The 23,057-nt window shown below is 44.5% G+C and overlaps 1 protein-coding gene across 2 annotated transcripts in view; it reads right to left on the minus strand.

Annotated features, from left to right (window-relative positions):
• Nucleotides 1-23,057, minus strand: part of Prkcb (protein kinase C beta) — a 333,907-nt gene that overhangs the window by 32,774 nt on the left and 278,076 nt on the right. For both annotated transcript variants that reach the window (XM_028867864.1, XM_028867863.2), the window contains exons 11-15: nucleotides 15,724-15,815; nucleotides 13,817-13,879; nucleotides 7,638-7,776; nucleotides 3,367-3,447; nucleotides 3,001-3,108 (exon numbers count right to left, since the gene is read on the minus strand). In XM_028867864.1, the coding sequence (XP_028723697.1) occupies nucleotides 3,001-3,108; nucleotides 3,367-3,447; nucleotides 7,638-7,776; nucleotides 13,817-13,879; nucleotides 15,724-15,815 (483 nt within the window). The remainder of the gene's footprint in view (nucleotides 1-3,000; nucleotides 3,109-3,366; nucleotides 3,448-7,637; nucleotides 7,777-13,816; nucleotides 13,880-15,723; nucleotides 15,816-23,057) is intronic.

Consider the following 23,057-nt stretch of genomic DNA (forward strand, 5'->3'; position numbering starts at 1 on the left):
CTCTGCTCTCTACCTCCCCATTATCGAGATAACGGATGTGTGCCACTACACCTGGCTTTTTTACGTGAGTTCTGAGGATTGAACTCAGGCCTTCATGCCCGGCAAGTACTTTGCCCATGGAGCCTCCTCCCCAGCCCCAGGGTCAGGTTTTGAATAGCACGGCTCTCTCAGCTCCCTGTAGCTCAGTCTCTGCTTATTTTCACTTCAACTTGTCAGTCAAGGCTTCTGTCTGCTTCCAGCATACTGGCCATGGAAATCAGAGCAAGATTTTGCTGTTTTCATGGTGGAAAATGGGGTTTTTATTGAGCTAGACATATAAAAGAAGATGGCATCTGTGGGAAAGATGTCTGTTTTCAGATTCCTTGGTGGCAGGGAGACCGCTAGCAAAGGAGTGTCACTGTAGGCACACAGAGCAGGAGGAGTCTCTGCTGGGTTCCCACGCTGCACTCTTGTGCCCCAAGCCGTGTAGACAGCTGGATGTGATCACTGTTCCCATCTCGGATCACCTCCCAGACGCATCTCCTGGGGCCCTCTGCTCAAGAGGAAGCATTTGGCTCTTGGCTTAAACATCGCCCCTACTTGGAAGGAGCACCAGCCTTGAAGAGAGAGAGCCCACACAGCACTCCGCCCACTCAGCTCAGAACAGTGCCCCAACACTAACAGTGAAGGGAGTCACTCCAGTTCGTCCTGAAGGTTATGGATCCTGAATTGATAGAAAACCACTCCACCAGGCAAAGTGCTAACTGGAGCTGAAGTTGAAGGCAGCTGACCTGGAAAATTTTCTCTCCTCCATGACCCACTTAGAACCCCCCAGCTGTCCAGGCAGGGTTCAGAAAGTGGAAGTCCATGAGCATGCACTGGACACCTACTACACACTGGCCAGGCCGCCAGAGTCCTCTTCCACCGTCTCACTTAATGCTTTGGGAAATGGTTCACTGAGTACTTTGCTTCTGTTTCTAGAGATGAAGAAGCAGACGTCTAAAGATACAAGGGAATCACTCAGAACCACACACCTAAGAAACGAGAGGGTGAGGATTTACAGGGGCCTTTTGATCTCCTAAATCCTTCCTTTTTCAAAATCTCCTGTCGCAGGGGTACACAAACTCAAATGCCATGAGGAGCCTGGCACCAAACAGAGCAGTGACAGCATTAGTCATATTGGAGATGGCCTTAGGGCTCTGGAGCAGAGCCCAGGCTCTGGTCTCAGTGATTTATAGGTATTAACTGGTTTCATCATCAAAGGACCCTATGTGCAGTGCTGTTATTGGCCTCAATCCGTAAATCAGGTCAAACAGCTTCCCCATGATCACAGTGGCTCATATTTTTGGACTTGAATTTGAACCCAAATGGAATCTGGCCCTTTTGTTTTTGTTCGTTAGTTTGTTTTTTACAAACTGGAGAGGGCACATCCTGTCTAAAGGGGACTGTGATTCCCAGTCTTACTAACTGATGCTTTGTAAGAATGGCAGGCCAACATGGCAGCTGAAAGGCTAAGGGTTTATGGGGACTACCTAGACCTTCAGATGTTGGGAATCATTAATCAAAGGCTTGGTGATTGACTTCCTCCCACTCCTCTCCTGACAGGATGTCTCCAGGAGCCTCACTGGCCTCTGTCTGCAGCCTGTTTTATCTATGGGCTTTGCCAATGCTCCAGATAAACCCTTGAGTCTCCTCTGTGTTCCTTGTTTTTATTCTCTCTCTGCCTCACACCCTCCAAGAAAAAAAATCTGGAACCAATTTAACTTGAAGATGTTAGAGACTGAGGTTAATTCACACGTGGCTTCCCTAGAGATGTCTGCATCCTAGCTTGTATGACTCAGACACAACGCTCAGGTGATTCACCCAGTGGGAGTTCAGGTAGTGTTACAAGGTATTTTCAAGCTGTGAGGTTGGCCCAGCTCATGTCATCAGGGCCAAGACTCATGCTGAGCTGCCTGATTGTTGCCAGTTTCCTTAGCCAGAGCCACCATAGTGGCATCTGCTTGGGGTCAAGAAGAGCAGGGCTGGGTAGGGCATGAGGAATATGCAAGCATCCCGGAGATCTATGACTACAGCCCTGGCATATGTAGACACATAAGGAGAGCTCTGGCACAGGCAGAGTCTAACCTTTAGAACCTGCCCTCATTCTTGGCTGGTGGGAAAACCTTTGTAAGAACTCTATCCTTGCACCCTATTCCCTCAGTCTCAGAACTCAGCTTTCACACTTCTGTCGTGGTTGAGAAAGCGCATCCTTTGGACAATGTATTTAAAGGCAGTGCGTTCTGAGCCACATTGGGGTGAAGGGTTGAGGGTTCAGAACACTAGCACGAAGACTTCATCGCTGGGATGGGGCCTCGGTCTACACAGTCTAGGAAGCACAGATTGGATCCAACACAAGATGTAGCATAAACAGTCCTTACCTGTAAACTCCTGTCTGGCTTTCTTCACAAGTATTATTTCTGTAAATTGCAGGTGTGTAACTGTCTGTGTCCTTTCAACTGTGTGTGTGTATGTGTACATAAGTATTTGCACACCTGTGCACTACAAGTTGGGGGAGATCATGCAGGTTTGGGGACACTAAATTTAAGTCATCCAGGTGATCACTTAAAATCAACACTGTCTGAAATTTTCTTACAACAAAAGTCATAGAATTTTAATGTTAACTAAACACACACGCAGCAGAGCAGGGCAAGATAAATTACTCTACGTCCTTCCCATGGTTCCAGCTTTTGGGTAGAGTCTCTGTGCTTCCTACCTCCTTCATTCCATAAGTATTTCTTTGTGTAAGGCTTTGGGCTGGTGCCCAGCCAAAAGCAAGACTCCAGTACAGAGATGCCTCTGCAGACCTTGGTGCAATTGAGAAGAAAGGTCTCTTTTTTGGGGGGAGAGAGCAGCTTCATAGCAGGGCTCTGGTGTCGGCAGCAGTATGAGAGGTGATGTCAAACCTCTGTTGCCTGCTAGTTGGGGCACAACGTGAACCCTTTGCATGGTAGTCCTGGCCTTGAGGGCCAAACAACTTACCCCTTTGCAGATGGCCACAGCTTCCTTGGACATGGACTTGGGATATGCCACATTGTGCTCCATGATGGACTGGAAAAGTTCATCCTCATCCTCTCCTTCAAAAGGTGCCTGTGGAGCAGAGGGCAGGGTGGGAGAAGAACCCCTGCCTGGCCCTCCTCCCAGCTTTCTCTGACCAGCAGGGCTTCCTCCCCGCTCCCATCTCAAGGGGAGGCTACATGAGAAGAAGATGTTCAGCAAACTTAAATCACCCCGAGGCCAGGGAAGTACTCGGATTCATGAGCTCTGACTGAGTTGTCACTTTCTTCAGAGACCATGTGGCTGGAGGTGGAGGACGGTTTTCTTACAGATCACTTAAAATTCAATTACCTGGCCAGCCAACATTTCATACAGCAGAACTCCAAAGGCCCACCAGTCCACAGACTTTCCATAGGGCTGATAAGCAATGATCTGGAAAACAGAAGGCATCCCATTAGAGTGGCAGGCAGCCCCTGTGGCTGGAGACTGAGTTCACACTTACTTTAAAGGAAGGGAGTACTAGCAGGGGGTGGAGAGTCTCAGGTATGGTCCTAACCTGCAAGGTTACAGTGGCTGACACAGTCCCACATTTGAGCAGGGTCTCAGAGAGTAGACAGGAAGGGTAGAGTACACCCGAGCTATTTCCTCATAGATGATGCTTGGGGAATAAAGGACACACTTCACAAAGGCACCTACAGCTGGGCAAACATCTGTGTGTGCCACCTTGCCTTTTTAAGCACTGGGTGTGGTGTGATGCTTTGAACTTCTGTGTATGGTGTTTTAGCAAGGAGCAGTTATTTTCATTTCTCACTATAGAATAAAAACATTTACACAACAATGTGGACATACTTAACACTACTGAACCACATACTTAAAGATGGTTAACGCGGTAAATTTGACATGTTTTTTTTTTTAATTTTTTATCTGTTTGGTTTATTTGATTTTTGTTTGTGAAGCTAAGGGATTCAACCCAGGGCCTCATGAATTCTGGGTGACTGACTCACACCCACAGCTCAGTATGGTTTTTTTGAACCATGATTAAAAATACAAGTTTAAAAATGTCAAAGTGTCTGTGATTATTTTGTATCTGTCTTTATTCAGAAAGTACAGCTATGGTAAAAGAATTTTGTAAGAAACCATCCATAATTCTTTGTCAAGAGAAAATTCATGACAAGCACTGGTTCTGTCCCCTGCTAGATACTTCCATGACTGCGTTGACGGTGTGTGTTCTACTTCAGAGGTGGACACTCCATGGGATGTGCTCTTCACTCTGCACTTCCGCCTGGTTTGTGTGCTGACACACTGGCTACTTTCTAAGATTTTATTTTTACTTTGAAGTATGTGTGAATGTGCACGTATCAGAGTATGGATATGTGCATATGCGTGCAGTGGCCCTGGAGGCGAGCTCAAATTCCCTTGGAGCTCAAGCTATAGGCAGACGTGAGCCACCTCACAAGGGTACTGGGAACCAAATTCAGGACCTCTGGAAAAACAGTGGGCACTCCTAACCGCTGAGTCACGCCACCAGCCCCCACCATTGGCTTTCACCTCTGCAGAGGATTCCCCTGGATGGATACATAACACAAATCTGTCTTACAAATGCCCAATGGTCCAGTGGTTTCCACAGGATTGATGGGTCAAAGGGCACCCAAGGCTGCCAGGTTTGATAGCTGTCTGACTATCTAGTATTCAGGGTATAGAATGAAGAAGCAGCTATGTCCAACGCAAGAATGGTGATAGAGCAAAGGCTGAATGAGGGCGGAGGTTTGCGGGCCACATGGTCTAATGCTGTATCCTGATTGCTATTTGCCAGTGTGGCCTTGAGGAAAGTTCTGAAACTTCTTCTATAGACAGATACACTAGGTACACTTTGGGGTTCTGTGGGGATGAATGAGATACTGAACATCTCTCATACCTCATCCTTCACATTGCGCTGTAATTCAGTTATTGCTAGCTTTACTCAACAAAGGCACTGGAGCAAAATTGGCTATAAAGAAAATGTCTGCTTCTTGAAGCCTGACTCTCACCCTAGCTAGCTTCTGTCTCCAAGTTGGAAATGCATAGATGATGGTCAGGGGTAAAGTCACAAGTTGCATAGCTCTATAGTACAATGTGGCTATGACAGTTAATAACAATGAATTGCCTTCCTGAAAAACCACTATGACTGCCAGGGGCTGGAGCACACACCTGTAATCCTAACACCTGAGCTACTAAGACAGCAAGATTGCCATGAGTTCAAAGCCAGCCAGGGCCACACAGCAAAACCATGCCTGAAAAAAAAGGCTAAAAGCTAGTGAGGTGGCTTGATGGGACAGCACTTGCTGTATGAGCCTGGTGACCCGAATGCAATCCCAGAAAGAGAGATCCAGCTCCACAAAATTGTCATCTGATCCCCACGCACATATCTGTTGTGGCATACACATGCACACATACATATACACTAATAATATTTTTTAAACTGCTGAGTGTAGATTTTAAGCAAAAAGTTTCAGTACGTGGGACTATACACATGCAAACTAACTCAATCCAGCCCTTCCGCATGCACAAAGCATGCCGTACACTATACCTATGCATAGTTTTATTTGGAAACTTAAAATAGACAAATAACGAAACAGAAGAAATAAACAAGAAATGTGCTCTGAACAGAAGTGACTGCAAGACACAGCCTCTGTGAGAAGCTTCTTGGTGAACGTGTTTTCACACCTTTAAGGTACTTGGTGTCTTATTTGCTCCTCCTGACAGTCCAAGAAGTTAATCCTTTTACCAAGGAAAATAGAGCCGGGAAGGTAAGAGAAGCTGCCAGGGGTGATGTGGTTAGTTAATAACAAAACCTGACCAAGGACAGAGTCACCCAACAGTGAGCTGGAGGAGGATACAGTCAGCAGCTCAGGGCACAATATCCTCAGCAGCCCCGTAACCAGCTGGGACTGGTTGGAGACCATGACCCTACAGGGATTTCTGATTCAATGGATAAAGGGTGGCATTTGGGCATCCTAGAAATTTTAAAGCTCCTTCATGACTCTTAGGTATAGCTAGAGTTGGGAACTAGGACTCACTGAATGACAGACACACCCAGGAACTGTGTCAGAGTATGTGGGATACTACAAAGAATTAGTCAAATGATAACCAACCTGAGGGGTGTACAGCACAGGGATATGCAAATACACTTACCTTGCAGCAAGCGTCAATGACACCCAGCTAGACTGAGGCATCCTTACCCTCTGCAGCATCTGCAGTAAGCATCCTTACCCTCTGCAGCATCTGCAGTCAATGTGTCATCGCCCAGGCAGATTTTCTGCACCTTTGCATGAGCATTCGCGTACTCGGAGAAAACACACAGCAGCGCTCTGTGTGCTGCTGTCACTGTCTATAAACAGCACTGTCATATTTGTTATTCCTTATTTGCATGTTTCGTCTTATTTTTATTCTTTCACTTGTGGAACAGTTTCACTATGTAGTTCAACCTGGCTTCCAACTTAAGTTCCTCCTGTCTCAGCCTCCTGCATGCTTAGATGGCAGGTGGGTGTAATCATGCCTCGTTTGATTTGATTTGATTTTTTCTTTTACCAATATGTTTTGAAAACATGTCCATATTTTCATATATATTTAACTTACTCTCTTGAATTAGTGACTAGTGACATTTTCTACTGTATGTAAACCACAGTCTCTTGCTCTCACCCCTACTGAGGGACATTATTCAGATGAGTTCACACAAACATGCTTTGATGCTTCCAAGGTCATACCTAACTTCTTTACCCAAGTGTGGTGTGTGTTAGTGAACCATTCCTTTATTGATAGTCATGAATATTGAGGTTCTCTGTTATTTTTCAATATTAAGAAATAATGCTGGGATGAAGGACAGGCTTGAAAGGCATACCCTTCTCTGTATGTGTGTGCATTTATCTGTGTGTGCAACCTAAGTTTCTAGAAAGGAGCTGCTTGGGCACAGAACATGTAGGTTTTAAACATCATGCCTACTTCTTTAGCTCTACGGGAAACCTTCAAGAATGTTCTTGAAATATCAAGTGACTAACAGCTAGCCAAGGGAAAGAGAAATCCTAGGATGTCTCTCTCTCCAAGACTCTGTGTCATGTACTCACCAATAATTGTGTCATGTCACGTTGGGAAAACCTAGTGATTGACCACTTCCTTTGAGTGTAAGGGACTACTCAGATAAAACTTCACCTTTCACCTCTACCTTTATCCCAGGAAGACAAATTTGGGGTCTCCTAGAATGCAACTCCTCAACACAGTGTCGCACCACTGTGCTATGTCAGCCAGAGGATCTGTTCTCTTTCTGTCTCTCGCTCTGTCAACAAACACTTCAATGTCATAATTAGGAGGCATCATATGGCTAGAAGCCATAGCAGTCTGGTGATGGATGTGTTTTTACTGATGTGTGCTGGATCGTTCTTTTGAGTTTTATGTAAAAATTCTCCTAAGTCTTGGCATATTTGGAACCTGAGAGTCTGCTAATCTGCAAGTGTGAACTCAGAGAGATGACTTAGAGCAGGGTCCAGGCTAGTCTAAGGTTCCCAGGAATGGCCCTCAGCCCTTTCCAGCCCTCTCACAGCCATCTGGGAGCAGGAGAGACATCATTGAAGGTGGATGTGTGTTCTCACCTCTGGGGCAATGTAGTCTGGAGTGCCGCAGAAGGTCTTGGTTGTCACCCCATCCCAGATGTTCTCCTTGCACATGCCAAAGTCAGCGATCTTGATGTGCCCCTCAGAATCCAGCATCACGTTGTCAAGTTTTAGGTCACTGTAGCAGACATAAGGATTTGGGAACTTAGTCCCATGTTGCTCATTTGAAGTCAATCAATGGTTCCTTCAATATGAAGACATTACACACCTGTGCTAGGAGCTTCGAGGACAAAGGTAACATGAAACGGACTTCTTCCTTTGGCAGCTTACAATCTGGCAGTGGGAGTATAACAAAGGAGCCACAGACCTCTGTGCTTTCTTTTCTACAGAGTGGTCTGTGCCAAATGTCTCACTAAGACACAACGAGACAGTATCTCATGGAAGAGAGAAACTCTTAGATAAGCAAAGAACACAGAACTACAGATGATTCCAGGACCCAAGAGACTTCCATGAGTTAACCTGCACACCTCAGATCTCTTCTGTTTTATAAGAAGACATATCTTCCATGAAAATATTATTTTTAAATGTCTCTGAAGATCATGGAGTTCACAAAAAACATTCAGAGAACTCACTAACTCCAAGTACTTCTGACTCTCCTAGTTTACAGGGTAGTATTCAGGAGCTCCAACGACTCCTTCAGTCATAGGCATCTGTTGCTTATCTATATGTCAGGCACTATTCCTGGGGCTAGATACATTAATTACAAACAAGATAAGTAAGTGCATTTCTCACATTCCAACTACACCCTAGTGTCGAGCAAAGATGACTAACATTTCATCCTATGGTCATGGTTATTGGATTCTGATCAGCAATGTGGTGAACAGGAAGATGACAAAGAGACAGCAATGGTGAAAGGAGATGTCACTGTAGGACAGGTCTCTAAGACAGTGACATCTGAGCTTTAATCTAAAGAATCTGTGCTTTGTTCTCATATTGCCATCTGTGTGAATCAGGAAGGCGTCTTCTTCTGGGAAATCCCTGCCTGTCTTCAGCCTGTAAGGTTGCTCCCACATCCCCTGGGGTATCTTTCATATTTGCTTCCTCCTAAATATCTACTTCAATGTCAACTTTTTGTGCACCAATGTGTAGGGACGCTTGATGGGTCAGACTGTTCTGGTTTTAATAGAAGACATGGAAGTCCAGTTCTCTAGGAAGTATGGAACCTACTTTTTAACTCAGAGCTCTCCTCTCAGAGAATCTTGATTCGGTTCTGAATGCCTATGGCACATACAACTCTTTCTTTCCTGACGTCAAGTCATATAGTGGGGATGGTGATGAACTTGACTTCTGGTCCCAAGATTGGTCTTAAGGGTCTGTACTTGCCATTGGAAATAGCTATGTACAGTGATTGGTTCAACAACAGCCATGTGAGCCAACCAGCACCATCAGAATCTTGACACCCTCTTGGTTACTCTCAGTAAAGAGGTAGGCTCTTTTACACTGGGCTGACCCAGGTGCTCTAAGTCTAGAAGCTCCAGAGGTCCCTTAATAAAGAGCAGAAAGCTAATAAAGATAAATCAGAGGTATAAGGAATGTGATAAAGGAACCTTTCAGATGTGTCCACAGACTTCTCCATGGCAGCCAATAAATCTCTCTCCTAAGTTAAGTGAGTCTGAATTGAGTTGCTGTGGTCACTCTCAGCTGAAGATATATCTTGACAGCATATTCTGACACCTCCCATCTGTCTGGGAGGTCTCCTCATCCAGGACGAGACTGCATCCACTGCAGACAGCGACCTTCCCATCCCCAGGATCTTTGGCACCACCCATAGGACCAGTCTTAGTCCTCATGTCTGTCTTCAAGGCATTACCTCCAAATGCCAGGCTAGAAACCAGGGGTGCTGTACTATGTGGCAACTAAACACACCAGATTATGTGTGTGTTCACTACACACAACACCCCTCATCTTGACCGTATGCCCAGAAACCAGCAGCTGGGACACTGTCTCCGCTCTAGGCCACCACAACCAGCTTTTGTATGTAGGCGGTGGGTTTGCCCACTAAGCTAGTGCCTCAGCCTTGAATTGTTTTGGTTGCAGGTTTTCCCTGTAAGAAACTCTTATTTTGGAGGGCTGGAACATTTATCTTGAAGAACTCCATTAAGGAAAATCAGCACAGACTTCAGAGTCAGTGATCAATAAACCAGATACTAAGTTGGACAAAAAGGATCTTTTAGCCTCCTCTGACCCCCATCCTTGTGTAGCATGTTCCTCAGAAAAGAAAAACTGAAAACTTCATCATCTTCTTTCCTTAAGAACTGCATGACCCAGGGCTAGTGAAGCCAGGGGTTTCTAAATCGTGCATACTCTACTAAATCAGCATGGCCCTAGCCACATTCTAAATATATGTCCTTATACCCACAGCTAAGTGTAGTCCTTACCTTGCATCAAGAAAACTGCTTTTTGCAACAGATGGAAACCATTACAGAAAACCATAACCAACAAACAGACATCGTTGTGGGACCCAATCACAATGGTCACATCTACATTATAACACCCACATCTAAGGCTCAGGGAACATTGAAGAAGAGGGGGTGGAAAGATTGTAAGAGCCAGAGGACCAGGGAGTTTGCAGTGAGATTGTGTCTCCTAGTAACGTCAGAAGTTACACCCATGCAGTCTCACCAATATGACTTGCCCAAATGTAAGCTGAACAAGGCTAAAAATAATAGACATACTAATATGGATGGGAGAAAGACCATAAGGCTTCAACCATACACAAAGAACTACAGGCAGCTAAGGAATGCTGAGCATGGGAGAAATAGTCTTCTCCAAGGAAGAGCACACCAATTGGTTGGTTAGCCAATGCCAAATGGTCAGTCTGAAAACATGCATACAAGTAACATTGTACAGACTGAGCAGGTTATACTTATGTATTTAGAAATATGTGTCTGTGCATGTGTGTGTACACATATATGTATGCAACAATTAGTGAAAAAAGAGGCTGTGAATTTGAAAGATAGAAAGGAGGGGTATATGGGATTGTGTGGAGAGAAGAAAGGGAGGGAGAAACTATGTAATTATATTATAATCTAAAAAATAAACAAGAACCATTCTATCAAGTAGAGAGCTAAGTGAAGGAGGAAGTGATTTGTAACACCTGGAAAGATTTTTCCACGGTAGAGGAAATATCTATGAAATCCTAAAATTATACATCTTCTGTCATGTCTTTTTACAATTTTCATTTGATTATCAATTTATAGAACTCTATTTCAATTGAGTTACTTGATAGCGAGCAACTGAAAACAACTTTAATTATTTTAATATGGAAGGGAATCTATAGAAAGATGCTGAGGAGTTTGAAAAATCTCTGAGGGGGCTGGAGAACCCAGCAGGGAGGCTCCACAATGTGGGAACCATGCCTGCTCAAAATGCAGAGTGGGCACAGGGAGGCTACTGCTGACATTACCACTAGATACAGACATTGCTTCTTGTTCCATGAGGTCCTGATGCTGGACTCTACAAGTTACTGCCAACAACTACTTCTCCTCTTGCCTCTGGCAAACAGCTGCAGCTGGTGACTATGGCCATTCTCCACCATGGTCTTCCTTGGTCCACAGTTTTCTTGATTCACGGTGTTGAGTGAATACAACTGAATGTCTAAGCCTGAGTCATGGGCTTGGCCTTGTTCACAGAAGCTATACATACATGTGATCATTTCATATCTCTGTATTTTGAAGTTAGTATCTCACTAGGTAGCCCAGGTTAGCCTTGGACTCATCATCCTCCTGCTTCATGTTCCCATGTGCTAGGGTTATAGGTATGTATAACTATAGCTGAGTTGTTAGTCTTTATGGACTTTGTAAAAAAACACCATATTAACAATGAAGAATGAAAAGGGGAATCTATACATAGGAGAGAAGGGATAGATAGATAAATAGATAGATAGATAGATAGATAGATAGATAGATAGATAGATAGACAGGCAGGCAGACAGATAGGCAGACAGGCAGATAGATAGATAGATAGATAGATAGATAGATAGATAGATAGATAGATAGAACAGATATAGATAGACAGGCAGGCAGATTGGCAGATAGACAGGCAGACAGGTAGATAGATAGATAGATAGATAGATAGATAGATAGATAGATAGATAGATATAGATAGACAGATAAGCAGGCAGACAGATTGGCAGATAGACAGGCAGACAGGCAGATAGATAGATAGATAGATAGATAGATAGATAGATAGATATAGATAGATAGATAGATAGATAGACAGATAAGCAGGCAGACAGATTGGCAGATAGACAGGCAGATAGATAGATAGATAGATAGATAGATAGATAGATAGATAGATAGATAGATAGATAGAGCATTTTAGAGAAGGGATTGTCTTAGGACCTGAACTGCTCATCAATTCCTAATCCTAATCCAGATCCTGCTAGGCTGAAAATGAGCCCTGAGTCCTCAACTCAGCTAACAAGAACTCAGTTTCATTCCTGGGGCTGTGTAGTCTTCTAACATATGTGTAGTTCACACTTAATCTTCTCAGAAGCCTGGTTGGTTCTTTTTTTTTGAGAGGCACATCCTATGAAGGAGTTAGAACTTACTGTTGGGACGTCAGGTGAAATTCTTATTGAGTGAAAACTTACCCATAGTCCTTGGTTTGGGAGATTAAGCAGCAACTGAAGTCATTGGCTTGAAGTCAGGGTCACACCACACAGATGACAATGTACCTTTTCTATACAGAGATAGCGTGTACCTTCCAAGGCCAGAATTACATTCAGTACATTCAGTACAAGATTCCCATTATGAGAGGGAAACTTGAGGGACTGAAGGATTCCAAAGCTCCATGTTATACTGGCACGGTGGTGCATGTTCATTGGGGGCAATCATTGGTAAGATGACCAAACTATTTAAAACCAACTTATTTGCCTTTCTGTTTCTGTACATCCACTGGACAATCTATGGGGCAGATGAAACCATTTTTCTCCATCGCATTAATCCTTTTATTATCAGAAGAAAATGGGGATGTGCCAAGCTTGGAATGGTATCATCTCACCTCACAATTTCAGCCCGCTACTGCTGAGTAAATAAAACTTCCGGTCTCTGTGGGACTCTAGCAAGGCTCCACCTTCCATTGCTCTTTCCCCTAACAACTCTAGCTTTACCTCCACCTGCCTGGAAACAACCAAAGTTGGTATCTTCCTGTAGTTTGTCTCGTATCCTTCAGCTCTAGAGTAAAAGGTTCAGAATCCCCAGCTTGCTCTAACCAGGAAAGAATTTCCATTCTTTCTACGTTAGAGAGGTGACTACCCAGCACTAGCACCCCGTTTCCTTCTCTCCATAAACTCTAGTCCCTACAGTTCACTTCTCTGCCTCTTGCTCTACAGCTTTTGTCCCTTCTCTCTTTCCTCCACTTGGAACAGTACTCAGCACACAGTAGGCTTTTGAAGAATATTTGTCAAACAAATGAGTGAAATGGGTTTATATGACTCTCCAGGAGCCTTTAAATAGACCCTTGCCCATGCCAAGAGCTGATGAAAAGCACATGCCCCACCAGTCCCTATTACATAACCATCAGTCAATCCCCCGTAGCCTGTGCCATGCTCATCTACGTAGCACAAGAGGAACTGTACAGCCTGGACTCACTGACAAATAGCAGCCCCAGGCTCGCTACCCTGCCTTGCATGAAATATAAAATGGTGTGACTCATATAGCTATGATCACACACTTGTTTCTCCCCAAACCGGCAAATGCCAACTTCTGAAGTTAATCCTATCTTTCAGGGAGAGCAACTCAGAGATCTATTTCCAAATTGCAGCTACATGCAAGGAAAATTGTTGCATAATAATACAATGCTGCCACATTCTGCAGCTAGTTCTTTACATGCTTCCTGGATGTGGCGTCCAGGAGAAAAGTGCTGGCATCCTCTCGTCAGAGGTGCCTTTTCTCAGAGACACAGTGTCCTCATGTTTGAGGTCCCAAAGAATCATGGATGACACAGTCCATCAAGATTTTTCTATCACCATATACAGCTGCCCAAACTTTGCCAGGGCAGTGGGCGATGCTGCCTGGCAGAACACATGCCCAAGTTAGTACTGGAGAATTCCTCCCCCACCACAGATTCTAATTTTAAAAGCAGTTGAAGAAAGAGGCAGGAAGGGAGGAGCTGAGGGAGCCGAGGAGATAGAAAGAACAGCCATGCTCACTTACCGGTAAATGATGCCTTTGCTTTGCAAGAAGAACAGACCAATGGCAATCTCTGCAGCATAAAATCTGAAATTAAAAAAAAAATGGTGATGGAGAAAGTCAAGGACACCATATGCTTGGCAACTCTAAGAAGTCAATATAATATTGAACAAAGCACAGGGCATGAAAAGCCCACTATGGATGGTCAGCTCGACGTCTCATAAAATGCTGAGCACATGGGTGGGTGGAGGATGGTTCGGAGTGACACATGGGGGTGGCTGAAGGGTCAGCAACTGCATAATGGGGAGAGGGTGGGCTGGTGGAGAAGGACTGTTTCAATCGACTACAAGTTAAAGGACATTGGTGACAGCATCTGGCAGCTGTTGGAAGCTTAGCATGCACTTGGCATCGTTCTCGGGGTTATCCGTTTTAATTCAACCTAGAATCCAATGACATGGGTCCTACTAGTACCCCTCTGATATTCAAATGGGGAAACTGAGGCTTAGAAGTCTGTGAAGAGCCTGGAGAAGACATAAGCAAATGAATGCAAACAGCTGGCGTCCCAAGTGTAACTTCTTAGTGAAGGTCACCAGGAAGGGAGGAGGAGTCTATTGTTTGTTCTTGTGGCTCTAGGGGTACATGTTCTGTAGAGGGGTCCAGAACCCAGAGGATGGTGTATCTAGGCACATCCTCAGTCCTTGTTTTATTATTTCTTGAGGTCTAACCTCACTCTGCCGCTCAACTGGCCTGTAACTCTGTAACTTGTCAAGTAGCACAGGCTTGCCTCAAACTTGAAATCTCCCTGCCTTAGCCTCCCAACAGCTGACCACTATGCCTGGCTCGTGAAAGAGATCTTAATAACACTAAAAAAAAAAAAAAGCCAGTTATATCACAAGGGTTGGCTGGACCTCAGGAAGCTGTGTAAGTCCTAATATTATGTGTCATGTAGTGATGATTTAAACCTCGGTCAACTAGATGTCAGAGAGAAAAGGAGAAGCAGTCCTGTGACACCATCACAATGCTTGAGTTGGAAGCACCGGGCTAAACAGAATAGTGTTCCTCACTTAGCAGGTGGGAAGAGAGGAAGCAGGCTGAAAGGAACTGCAGCCCACAGCCCTCCCGGAACTTCAGGGTGAGGCCCTCGATGGGCGCTGGGGACTCTCTGGAGAAGCAACAAGATCTAAGCAAATACTCGGGCAGGGGAATTGACGTTCATTCCTGTGGCTTTTTCTGTTCCTGCTCACCCACGGGGTTCTAAGCAAAGAAAAAGCTTGGTGAGATTTTTATTTTATACATTATCTCTTACTGGCTTCTGCATCAGTAGGAACAAAATGGAGAACCCACAGACCACGGCTGCTAATCACCTTGATCCTTTAATCTCCCCCAGAGTCGGAGGGAAAGAGGTGTAGGAAACAGATGAACAAACACAGGTGGACCTCACCCACTCAGATCCTCCACTAGTGCCAGAACCTTGACGTTTCCCAGCCTCCGGGTCTCGGTTCACTCATTCGTAAAGCTTGGGTGAAACTATCTCCCTCCCCATGCTGCTCAGGATGAAATGAGACCGTGTTTGCTCAGTACTTAGGGTCTGGTACAAAGAAAGCTCTCAATAAATATTAGCAAACGAACAACAACAACAAAAATAAAACCTGCAAAGACATTCTCCGAGGAAGATAGAAAACCTTTCTCAGGATTGAGGGGCAAAAAAAATTAGAGATTATGAAACAGCCATCGATTTAGAGCTATGAGTTCTTAGCTGGCCTTCAATAATATAAAGAAACATCCCCAGACAAGCAGAATACGGTCCTCTTTGGCCAAATATTCCTCACAGAGGAAGCTTGAGATGTTGAAAAATCCCTCACTGGTTAAAACTTCAAAGGAACTGACACCCATTTATCCCAAGGAAAGGGCAAGAGGGAGTTCTGTCTTACACAGCGTGGGGCTCCTTGAACCGGCCAACTTGTTGGATGTGGTACATGAGGTCGCCCCCGTTCACATACTCCATCACAAAGTACAGGCGGTCCTGAGGAAAGAGGGCAGACAGCAATATCAGTACCCCATTGTTTCTCAGGCTCCAAACAGGGAGCAGGCAGTAGCTGGGATTTATGATTAAAACTACCAGGATTCTTGATGTGCTCTTTCATGCAGGACCCAGCGTTCCCTTAAAGGTAACCTCGGTGCCACTGTAAGTGTGCAGGCTAGCACAAGTGGAATGAAATCACTTTTAATTAATAACTACAAATTGAAATTCATTTGTGCTGGAAAATATAATTAACACATGGATATTACTACTTAATTGATATTATTGTTTAGAACAAGGTTTGCTGGAACAAAAAGTAGAAAATACTGGGTGGATAATTTTATAGTAATAGGTATCTGTGGGAGCCAGTCTTCACGTTGGCTCTCCAATGATTTCACCTTCTAATACGCATGCCCTCCTCCTGTACTAGCTCCCCCTCAGTGACTGGGCTAATTTGTGTGACCAACAGCATGCATGACTTTGGGATGAGGTCACAAAAGTCCTTACAGCTTCCACTCTGCACTTCCTTCGATTATCTTCTACGGCAGCCATGATGTGTAGACACTCAACCAGCCCCACAGAACAGGCCTATTGGCAACCTAAAGCTTCTTATTCACAGACAGCACTGACTCCCTAGTCATGTGAATGAATCACCCTGGAAAAGACTATCTCTCCTCAGTCAAGCCTTCAGGGGACTGCAGTTCCCACTGGCCACTTGATGTAACTTCATTTGGGACCGGATATTAGACTTTTAGGGAGGTGTGCTAGCCTAAATCCCTCACAGGAATTGTGAAGCGGTAAGTGTTTACTGGTGCTTTAAGCCACAGAGTTTTGAAATACTAGGTGACAGACATCTAACCTGGTGGCTAGCAAAATCCACCAACTAGCAAAGTTTGAAAAATAATAGCCTAGGAAGACATCACTGTGGTTGGGCCTGGAATGTCTCCCCAGATGTTCATGTGTTGAAGGCTTGAGCTCTATTTGTGGCAGTTACTTTTCTTGATACTATAACCAAAAGCCTGAGACTGCAACCTAAAGGGAGACAGGTCTATTTTGGCTCATGGCTTCTCTCTATGGCCACCTGTCTCCATGTTTTTAGATTAGATCCATATGAAGCAGAACATCACGGTGGCCAAAACATGTGGCAGACCCACGCAGCTGAGGGCAGACAGGAACTATTCAGAAGAAATATAGGAAGGAGTCAGGATGAACAATAGTCCCCAGGAACATCCTTGAGTCTCCTCCTTATCCTACTGGTTTCACCTCTTAGTTCACCATCTCCCAGTTAAACACCATCATACTGTGGATGAATTAATCCACTGCCTAGGCAAGAGCTCTTAGGACCCAATTACTTCCCACAAGTCTATCCGCTGGCGGCCAAATCCTCCATCTATAAGTCTATGAGAACACATCATATTCAACCCAAAATATCAGTGCAGCAGAGTCCAGAAGTGGGGCCTTGGGGAATTGGTTGGATCATGAGTCTTTGGGCTTCATTAAAGGGTTAATTTGCTCATGGTCATAACTTAGTGAGCCATTGGGAGGCAGTGAAAACTTAAGGAGATAGCGCCTAGCTGGAGGACGTGGGTCACTGGGACATGCCCTTGAAGGGCATCTTTTGTCTCTGGCTGCTTCCCTAACCCTCCTTCCGTGCTTTGCTCCACCACAGCGCTCCACCATCATGCTCTGCCTCATCGATGGGAGTAATGGCGGGAGGGTCCAAGTGACCACAGACGGAAACCTGTGAAACAATGACCCCAAACTGACCTTTTTCCCTTACATTGTTTTCCTCAGACATTTTGTTACAGAAAATATTGATGTGTGCACAGGCGTGTTTCAGGCATTTTCATGGCAAATCCGGCACATTGCCCTAAATCCCTCAAGACTGAAGTTTAAAAGCAAAGGGCACGCAATCATGACCTTCCTGTCAGGAGAAATGACATCCTAAAGAGACACCTGTGCCTTTCCTTTTAGCCGTCAGACTGTGGAGACAATGGATCCCAAAGTATTAAAATTTCCCCAGAAATCCCATGCTGGGAGAAGGAAAGAGATGAAGACTGGTGCCCAGTCGGAGGAGGAACCTGCCTCTCGGGAAGAGACTACACACAGTCTGTCAACGCGTCAGACCACCCTGCAGGACAGACCAGAGCCAAGACAGAGATGGGTCAGTGCAGGGCAGGACCACGCCTTGAGCCTGACCACTTAGTTATTCATATGTCTCGCCCTCTATCTAAATCTAAGTCATGTCAATAACCCCTAAGACAGACTCCCTCTTTCCAATGTGGCCATAATGGATAATCCAATCTCCCTTCTCTGCTTTTTATAAGCAACAACAAGAACCTAAAACAAGGACATAATATGCAGAAATGAAACTGGAACCAGTGGAAAAAGCTGTATTTCCACTTAGGGGATTTTCTATATGTCTCTCAAGGCATGCTGTGAACTCTTGCAGGTCAGGGCTGTGTAAGCCTGTTCCTGGTACCATGAATAACACACAGTAGGTACCCAGAGAATAAAAGAGCACATGCTTAGAAGCCAAAGAGACTATTTAGAAACCCGGCTCTGACTCTAGATATCAGGGGATCTCAAGTGTTAACATTTGGGTTCCCTCGTTTGAACCCTGGTGCTGTTGGTGAGGCTGATGAGGCAGAAGGTACCATGGTCCTTGGGAAATGCCCGCCTGAGATTGGACATCCCTCCTTCTGTCAAAGGGTGTTTGCTAAACGAATGAACGGCAGCCTCTCTTCTTCGTTCTGCTTGGGGTAGATCGTTCCTTTACTCTGCCTTCTTTTGGCTTGCAGGGCCCGCACTATTTGCAGGAAACTAAAATCCCCCTCATGTTCTCAGGCTAAAAAAACCGTTTCCTCTAAATTAACCCACCCAATCTAAGTCAAGTCTGCTTGTTATAGTCTTCCGTGAACCTCTGTGGCTGTCCCCTCCGATCACATCACAGTTCGTCTTTATATACTTAACTTGATGATAGTCTAGTTCATCGGTTTATTCATTTATCCATTAAGTAAAGAAATATTTGTAGAGCCCTACTAGGTACCAGATTACAGGTGCCGGAGAGAAAAGCCATGAACTAAACCAACAAAATTCCCTAGCCTCTGTGTTTCAACTTAGCAGAGTGATGCTGCTAAAGATGACGTTAGAGACAACAAGCAGAGTGCCTAAAGGCTGGGAGTGCGACATAAAAAGCAACGCAGGTAAAAGAGACTGGGATGTCAGCAGATGAGACGGGGGAAAGACTTCCAACTGCAATCAAGTGCTCAGGACAAAGCTCACTGAGATGTTTGAGCAAAGCCACCCAGAGCAGGCATGTATCTGGTGGAGGCCACGGGCAGAGAGTCCACCCAATATGCCTTGGGATCCACCAGGAACCAGTGAAAGCTGAGAACAGAAAAGAAGGGAGACAGGGTGGAAGAGGGGATCAGAGATGGGCTGACTCAGGTTGTGTAGGGGTATCTGCATGTGGGAAAATGTAAAGATTTGGGGCTTCATTTTGTGAGTCACTGTCTACGATGTATAGTACCACATCCCTGCTATCTCTGGCCAAAGCAATCCATTGATGTAAATTAATGACTGAATGGATGAAGGACACTGGAGTTCGTGGGCACCTGATCACCATCATGAGTTGGAAGGTTGGAAAAGATGTGCCGGTCCAGCAGCTTCTCTGGGGATAGGCCTCAGAAGATCACTCTATGGCCCTGGGCCTCTATCCCCTGTGTTTGATGAAGACAATATAACCCCCATCTCCAACAGAGTGGCTCCAATGAGATACACAGAGCTGTACACTGTGACTCTGACAAGGACGGGGAGGGGAGGGGTCACCTGGCTTCTCAAGACAGACCAGTGCTTACTTTAACTGGTCACCAAGTCAATTAGTTGGGGGTATAGTTGTGTTTTTTTTTTTCTAAAGAGAAAAATTAAGCAAGAATTAGAATGGAATGAACTTAAGAACGGAGCAGAAAGGGTCAGAGTCCCGGGGACAGAGCACTGAGTATGTTTTTGTGAAAAGTGAGTTGGTTTGTTTAATGTGCTGGTCAAGCTGAGGTTTGATGTAAAAGTTGGTCTTACATGAAAAGTTACAAAGCTGCTGGGAGGGCTAGAAAGCTGAGAGAACAGGTGTAAGGGGGGAGCTGCAGGGCAAAGGTCCCAGCTCCAAAATGGATGTGAGATTGGGATGTCATTCTGGTACTTACTAGCTGTACAATGCCATGCAATTATTAAACTCCCTGATCTCCAGATTTCTCTTCACTTACACAGTGGGTATTTGCACCGGCTCATAGGGCACTAAATAAGATGGCGTATACAGACTGCCTAAGATGTTGGCCATAGAAGAAATATTTAATCCAGCATTCAAAGAAAAAAAAAACATTCCTTCCAATGCATAGGCTTTCATGTTGCTCTATATAACCAGTGCTATACATTTGCCAAGTGTGTATTTAAAGTTATTATATAGATAATAATGACACAAAACCATTTCATCAAGCCAATGATGTGTACCTGAGTTAAAGGCTTTATGTATCTTACCTCTTTTATGTATCTACATGACCCAACATGGCAAGCATTAGATCATTCTCTGTCTTAATACATGGAAGCTGATGTGGAGAAAGATGACTGGTCAGTAGTCATTCAGCTGGTAAGTGGCAGAGCCCATTTGAACCAAGATGGATGAGTTCTAGGGTCAATACTTGAAGCTTCTCACTATGCTGGCCCCAGTGAGTACAAGCAGCTTGAAAGGTTCAGAACTGGTTGTCACAGAGGGATGTACGATGCATCCTTCCTTGGAAGTCTCCAGCCCAGCAGGGGAGAAGGTTCACAGTGCTCTACCCTGGCATCCAGCTGGAGCTGGCAAGTTTACAGCAAGCAGAGCAAGTCAACCAATTATATATATTTTTGAAATGTTTTTTTTTTCCTCTCTCAGATCAATACTGTTTTCCCTTCTAACCACCTAATGAGAGGCAGAGAGGGAAATGGGAAGGTTGAACATGCAGTTTGCACAAAGGTCATACTGAAGATGGCGGCATGAAGCAGACAGTGCACCAGAGCCAAAGACACTCAGCCCCTGGTTCTTGGGGGGGGGTGATAGAAAACAAGCCTAAAATAGCATCTGTCTTTGCCACACACTGAAGAGAACCAAAACACTTGCTTTTAAAAATTATTTTTAAAACTAGCAGATGGCATCGGCCACAGAGGGAGAAGTGAGGGAGAAATTTTACTTGCTTGATTTCTGGCTAGATTAATTCAACAACTCCCCCCCCCAAAAAAAAAAAAAAACTCAATAGTTGGAATCCCAGCACCGGATGGCTCCACTGAGGATAATGTTTTATGGTCTGTTTCCACTGCTCACTGTATGTGGGGGAACCTGACATCCACCATCTTTGAATCATACCAGGCTAGCTTAGGCCCACCAGTGCCTCAGTTACTAAATGTTATGGCTGGCATCTTGCTGTCCCTTTGCCTCTGAACACTTAATGATGCCCACTTGGTGTCAGGTGGCACCCCACTGCCCAGCCTTGCTTCTGGGAGGAACCCGAAGTGCCCAGTGTGGAGGATTCACGAGACACCTTTCCAAATGGTAATATTTCTCAAAACAGGGTAGCAGATAATTTTAGGAAATCATAGGTGCATAGGCCTGTACTTTTTATAATTTGGGCTCTTGGAGTTTGAAAATATAATTAAACATAAAAAGCTTCTTGTTTCATGGGTATTTTTGCTGAAGAGGAAGAATAAGGCACATGGAGTCACATATGACAGGGAGTCATGTGTGGGGCCGGATCGTGTCTGAAGATGATGGAGATGGGAATTTCAGCCATTCCTCTAAATGGGTAAGTTCTTCACCAAGTTTAACTCCTTTATTAAAATGTATTTAAATGTAAATGTAAAATGTAAAATGACTTTAAAATTAGTCTTAGAAATTCAGTTTATGAATTGTTGTTGTTTGTTTGGGTTTTGCTTTTTTTTTTTTTTTTTTCTGGGCATGGTGGTGCAAACCTATAATGAAGTACTTGGGAGGCTGAGACAGAAAGATTGTAAGACCATCTTGGGCTACATAGCAAGACTAAAATAAGTAAGAAAGTTGAAATACACTTTAAAAACGGAAACATAATTATTTAAATATGTTAAAACTTCATAAATGGAAAGTCATTGTCCTTGTGAAAATCATAAACTCATATCTGGACTCTGTTATTTACATCTTATGACCAATTTGACCTTGGTGCATAAGTATTTTAAAGAATTTATTTTTAAAAAACGAACACCATTTGTCCATACCACAAAATTCCTATCCTACAGTAGTAAGCTGGTGGCCATCTAGAGAGAACCTTGAATAGAGGCAAGTTTGAGAATTTCCTCTGCGCATTGATTTTGTGTGAGTGTGTGTGAGTCATGGTATTAGTCGTTACAGGGGCCCAGGTAAAGAGTAAGATACATACCTTGTCTCTAGAGCATCCCAAAGCTTGGCTAATATATACATATAACTAACTCAAACTGTAATTAAAATAAATGAAATAGAAGAAATGGCATTAAGAGACCCAAGTGAACCTTGGGACCTCAGCTAACTATAGGGTCTCTTCTGTAGCCCCCAACTCCCACCCAATTAGCTCCCCCCCCCCGCAAGCTCCTTGGAACTTGGCTATGCTCCCACTCTTCTTACAAAACCATGGCCTCAAAATTTTCTTGTTCTCACACCCGTGGTTTTTGATAAGACCCCTCCCCCATATAGGAATCCTAAAGTACTTTTTGAGGATTAGCGCAAAGCCCAGCACAGCTCTCCCCCTCCTGTCACGGCTCACAGCCTTTCTCTGGGCTGATGCGTGTTGACTTGTATTTCCATCCTTTCCCTCTCTCCTGAGCTCCAGTCAGCTCCAGCTGGCTCCAGGACGTTTCTAAGTGGGTGTTCCACTATCGTCTCCAATTAAAAGCCCAGAAAGGCAAACTCACCACCTTTCTCTTTGGACTAGCCGCTCTGCTTGGCCTTAAAGTGCCTCTTCAAAACTGATGCTGCTCTGATGCTTTCCTTTGGACTGTAAGCCGAAAGTAGCTTCCGTGCATTCTCAATTCTCTTTCCTTTACTGCTTGTATTCCATCAGCAGATTAAAAAAATAAAATGAAACGTTGGTCTGTCACCATGTCGTGTACAATGGTTGCACAGGATTTTCCAAATTTGGAATGTGAGTACCAGGGATGGTCATTTAAAATGATGATTGTGTGTCATGTGCACAATCTATCTGAAGGCCTGCA

The sequence above is a fragment of the Peromyscus leucopus genome, chromosome 1, assembly GCF_004664715.2.
Source record: "Peromyscus leucopus breed LL Stock chromosome 1, UCI_PerLeu_2.1, whole genome shotgun sequence".
Classification (NCBI taxonomy): domain Eukaryota; kingdom Metazoa; phylum Chordata; class Mammalia; order Rodentia; family Cricetidae; genus Peromyscus; species Peromyscus leucopus.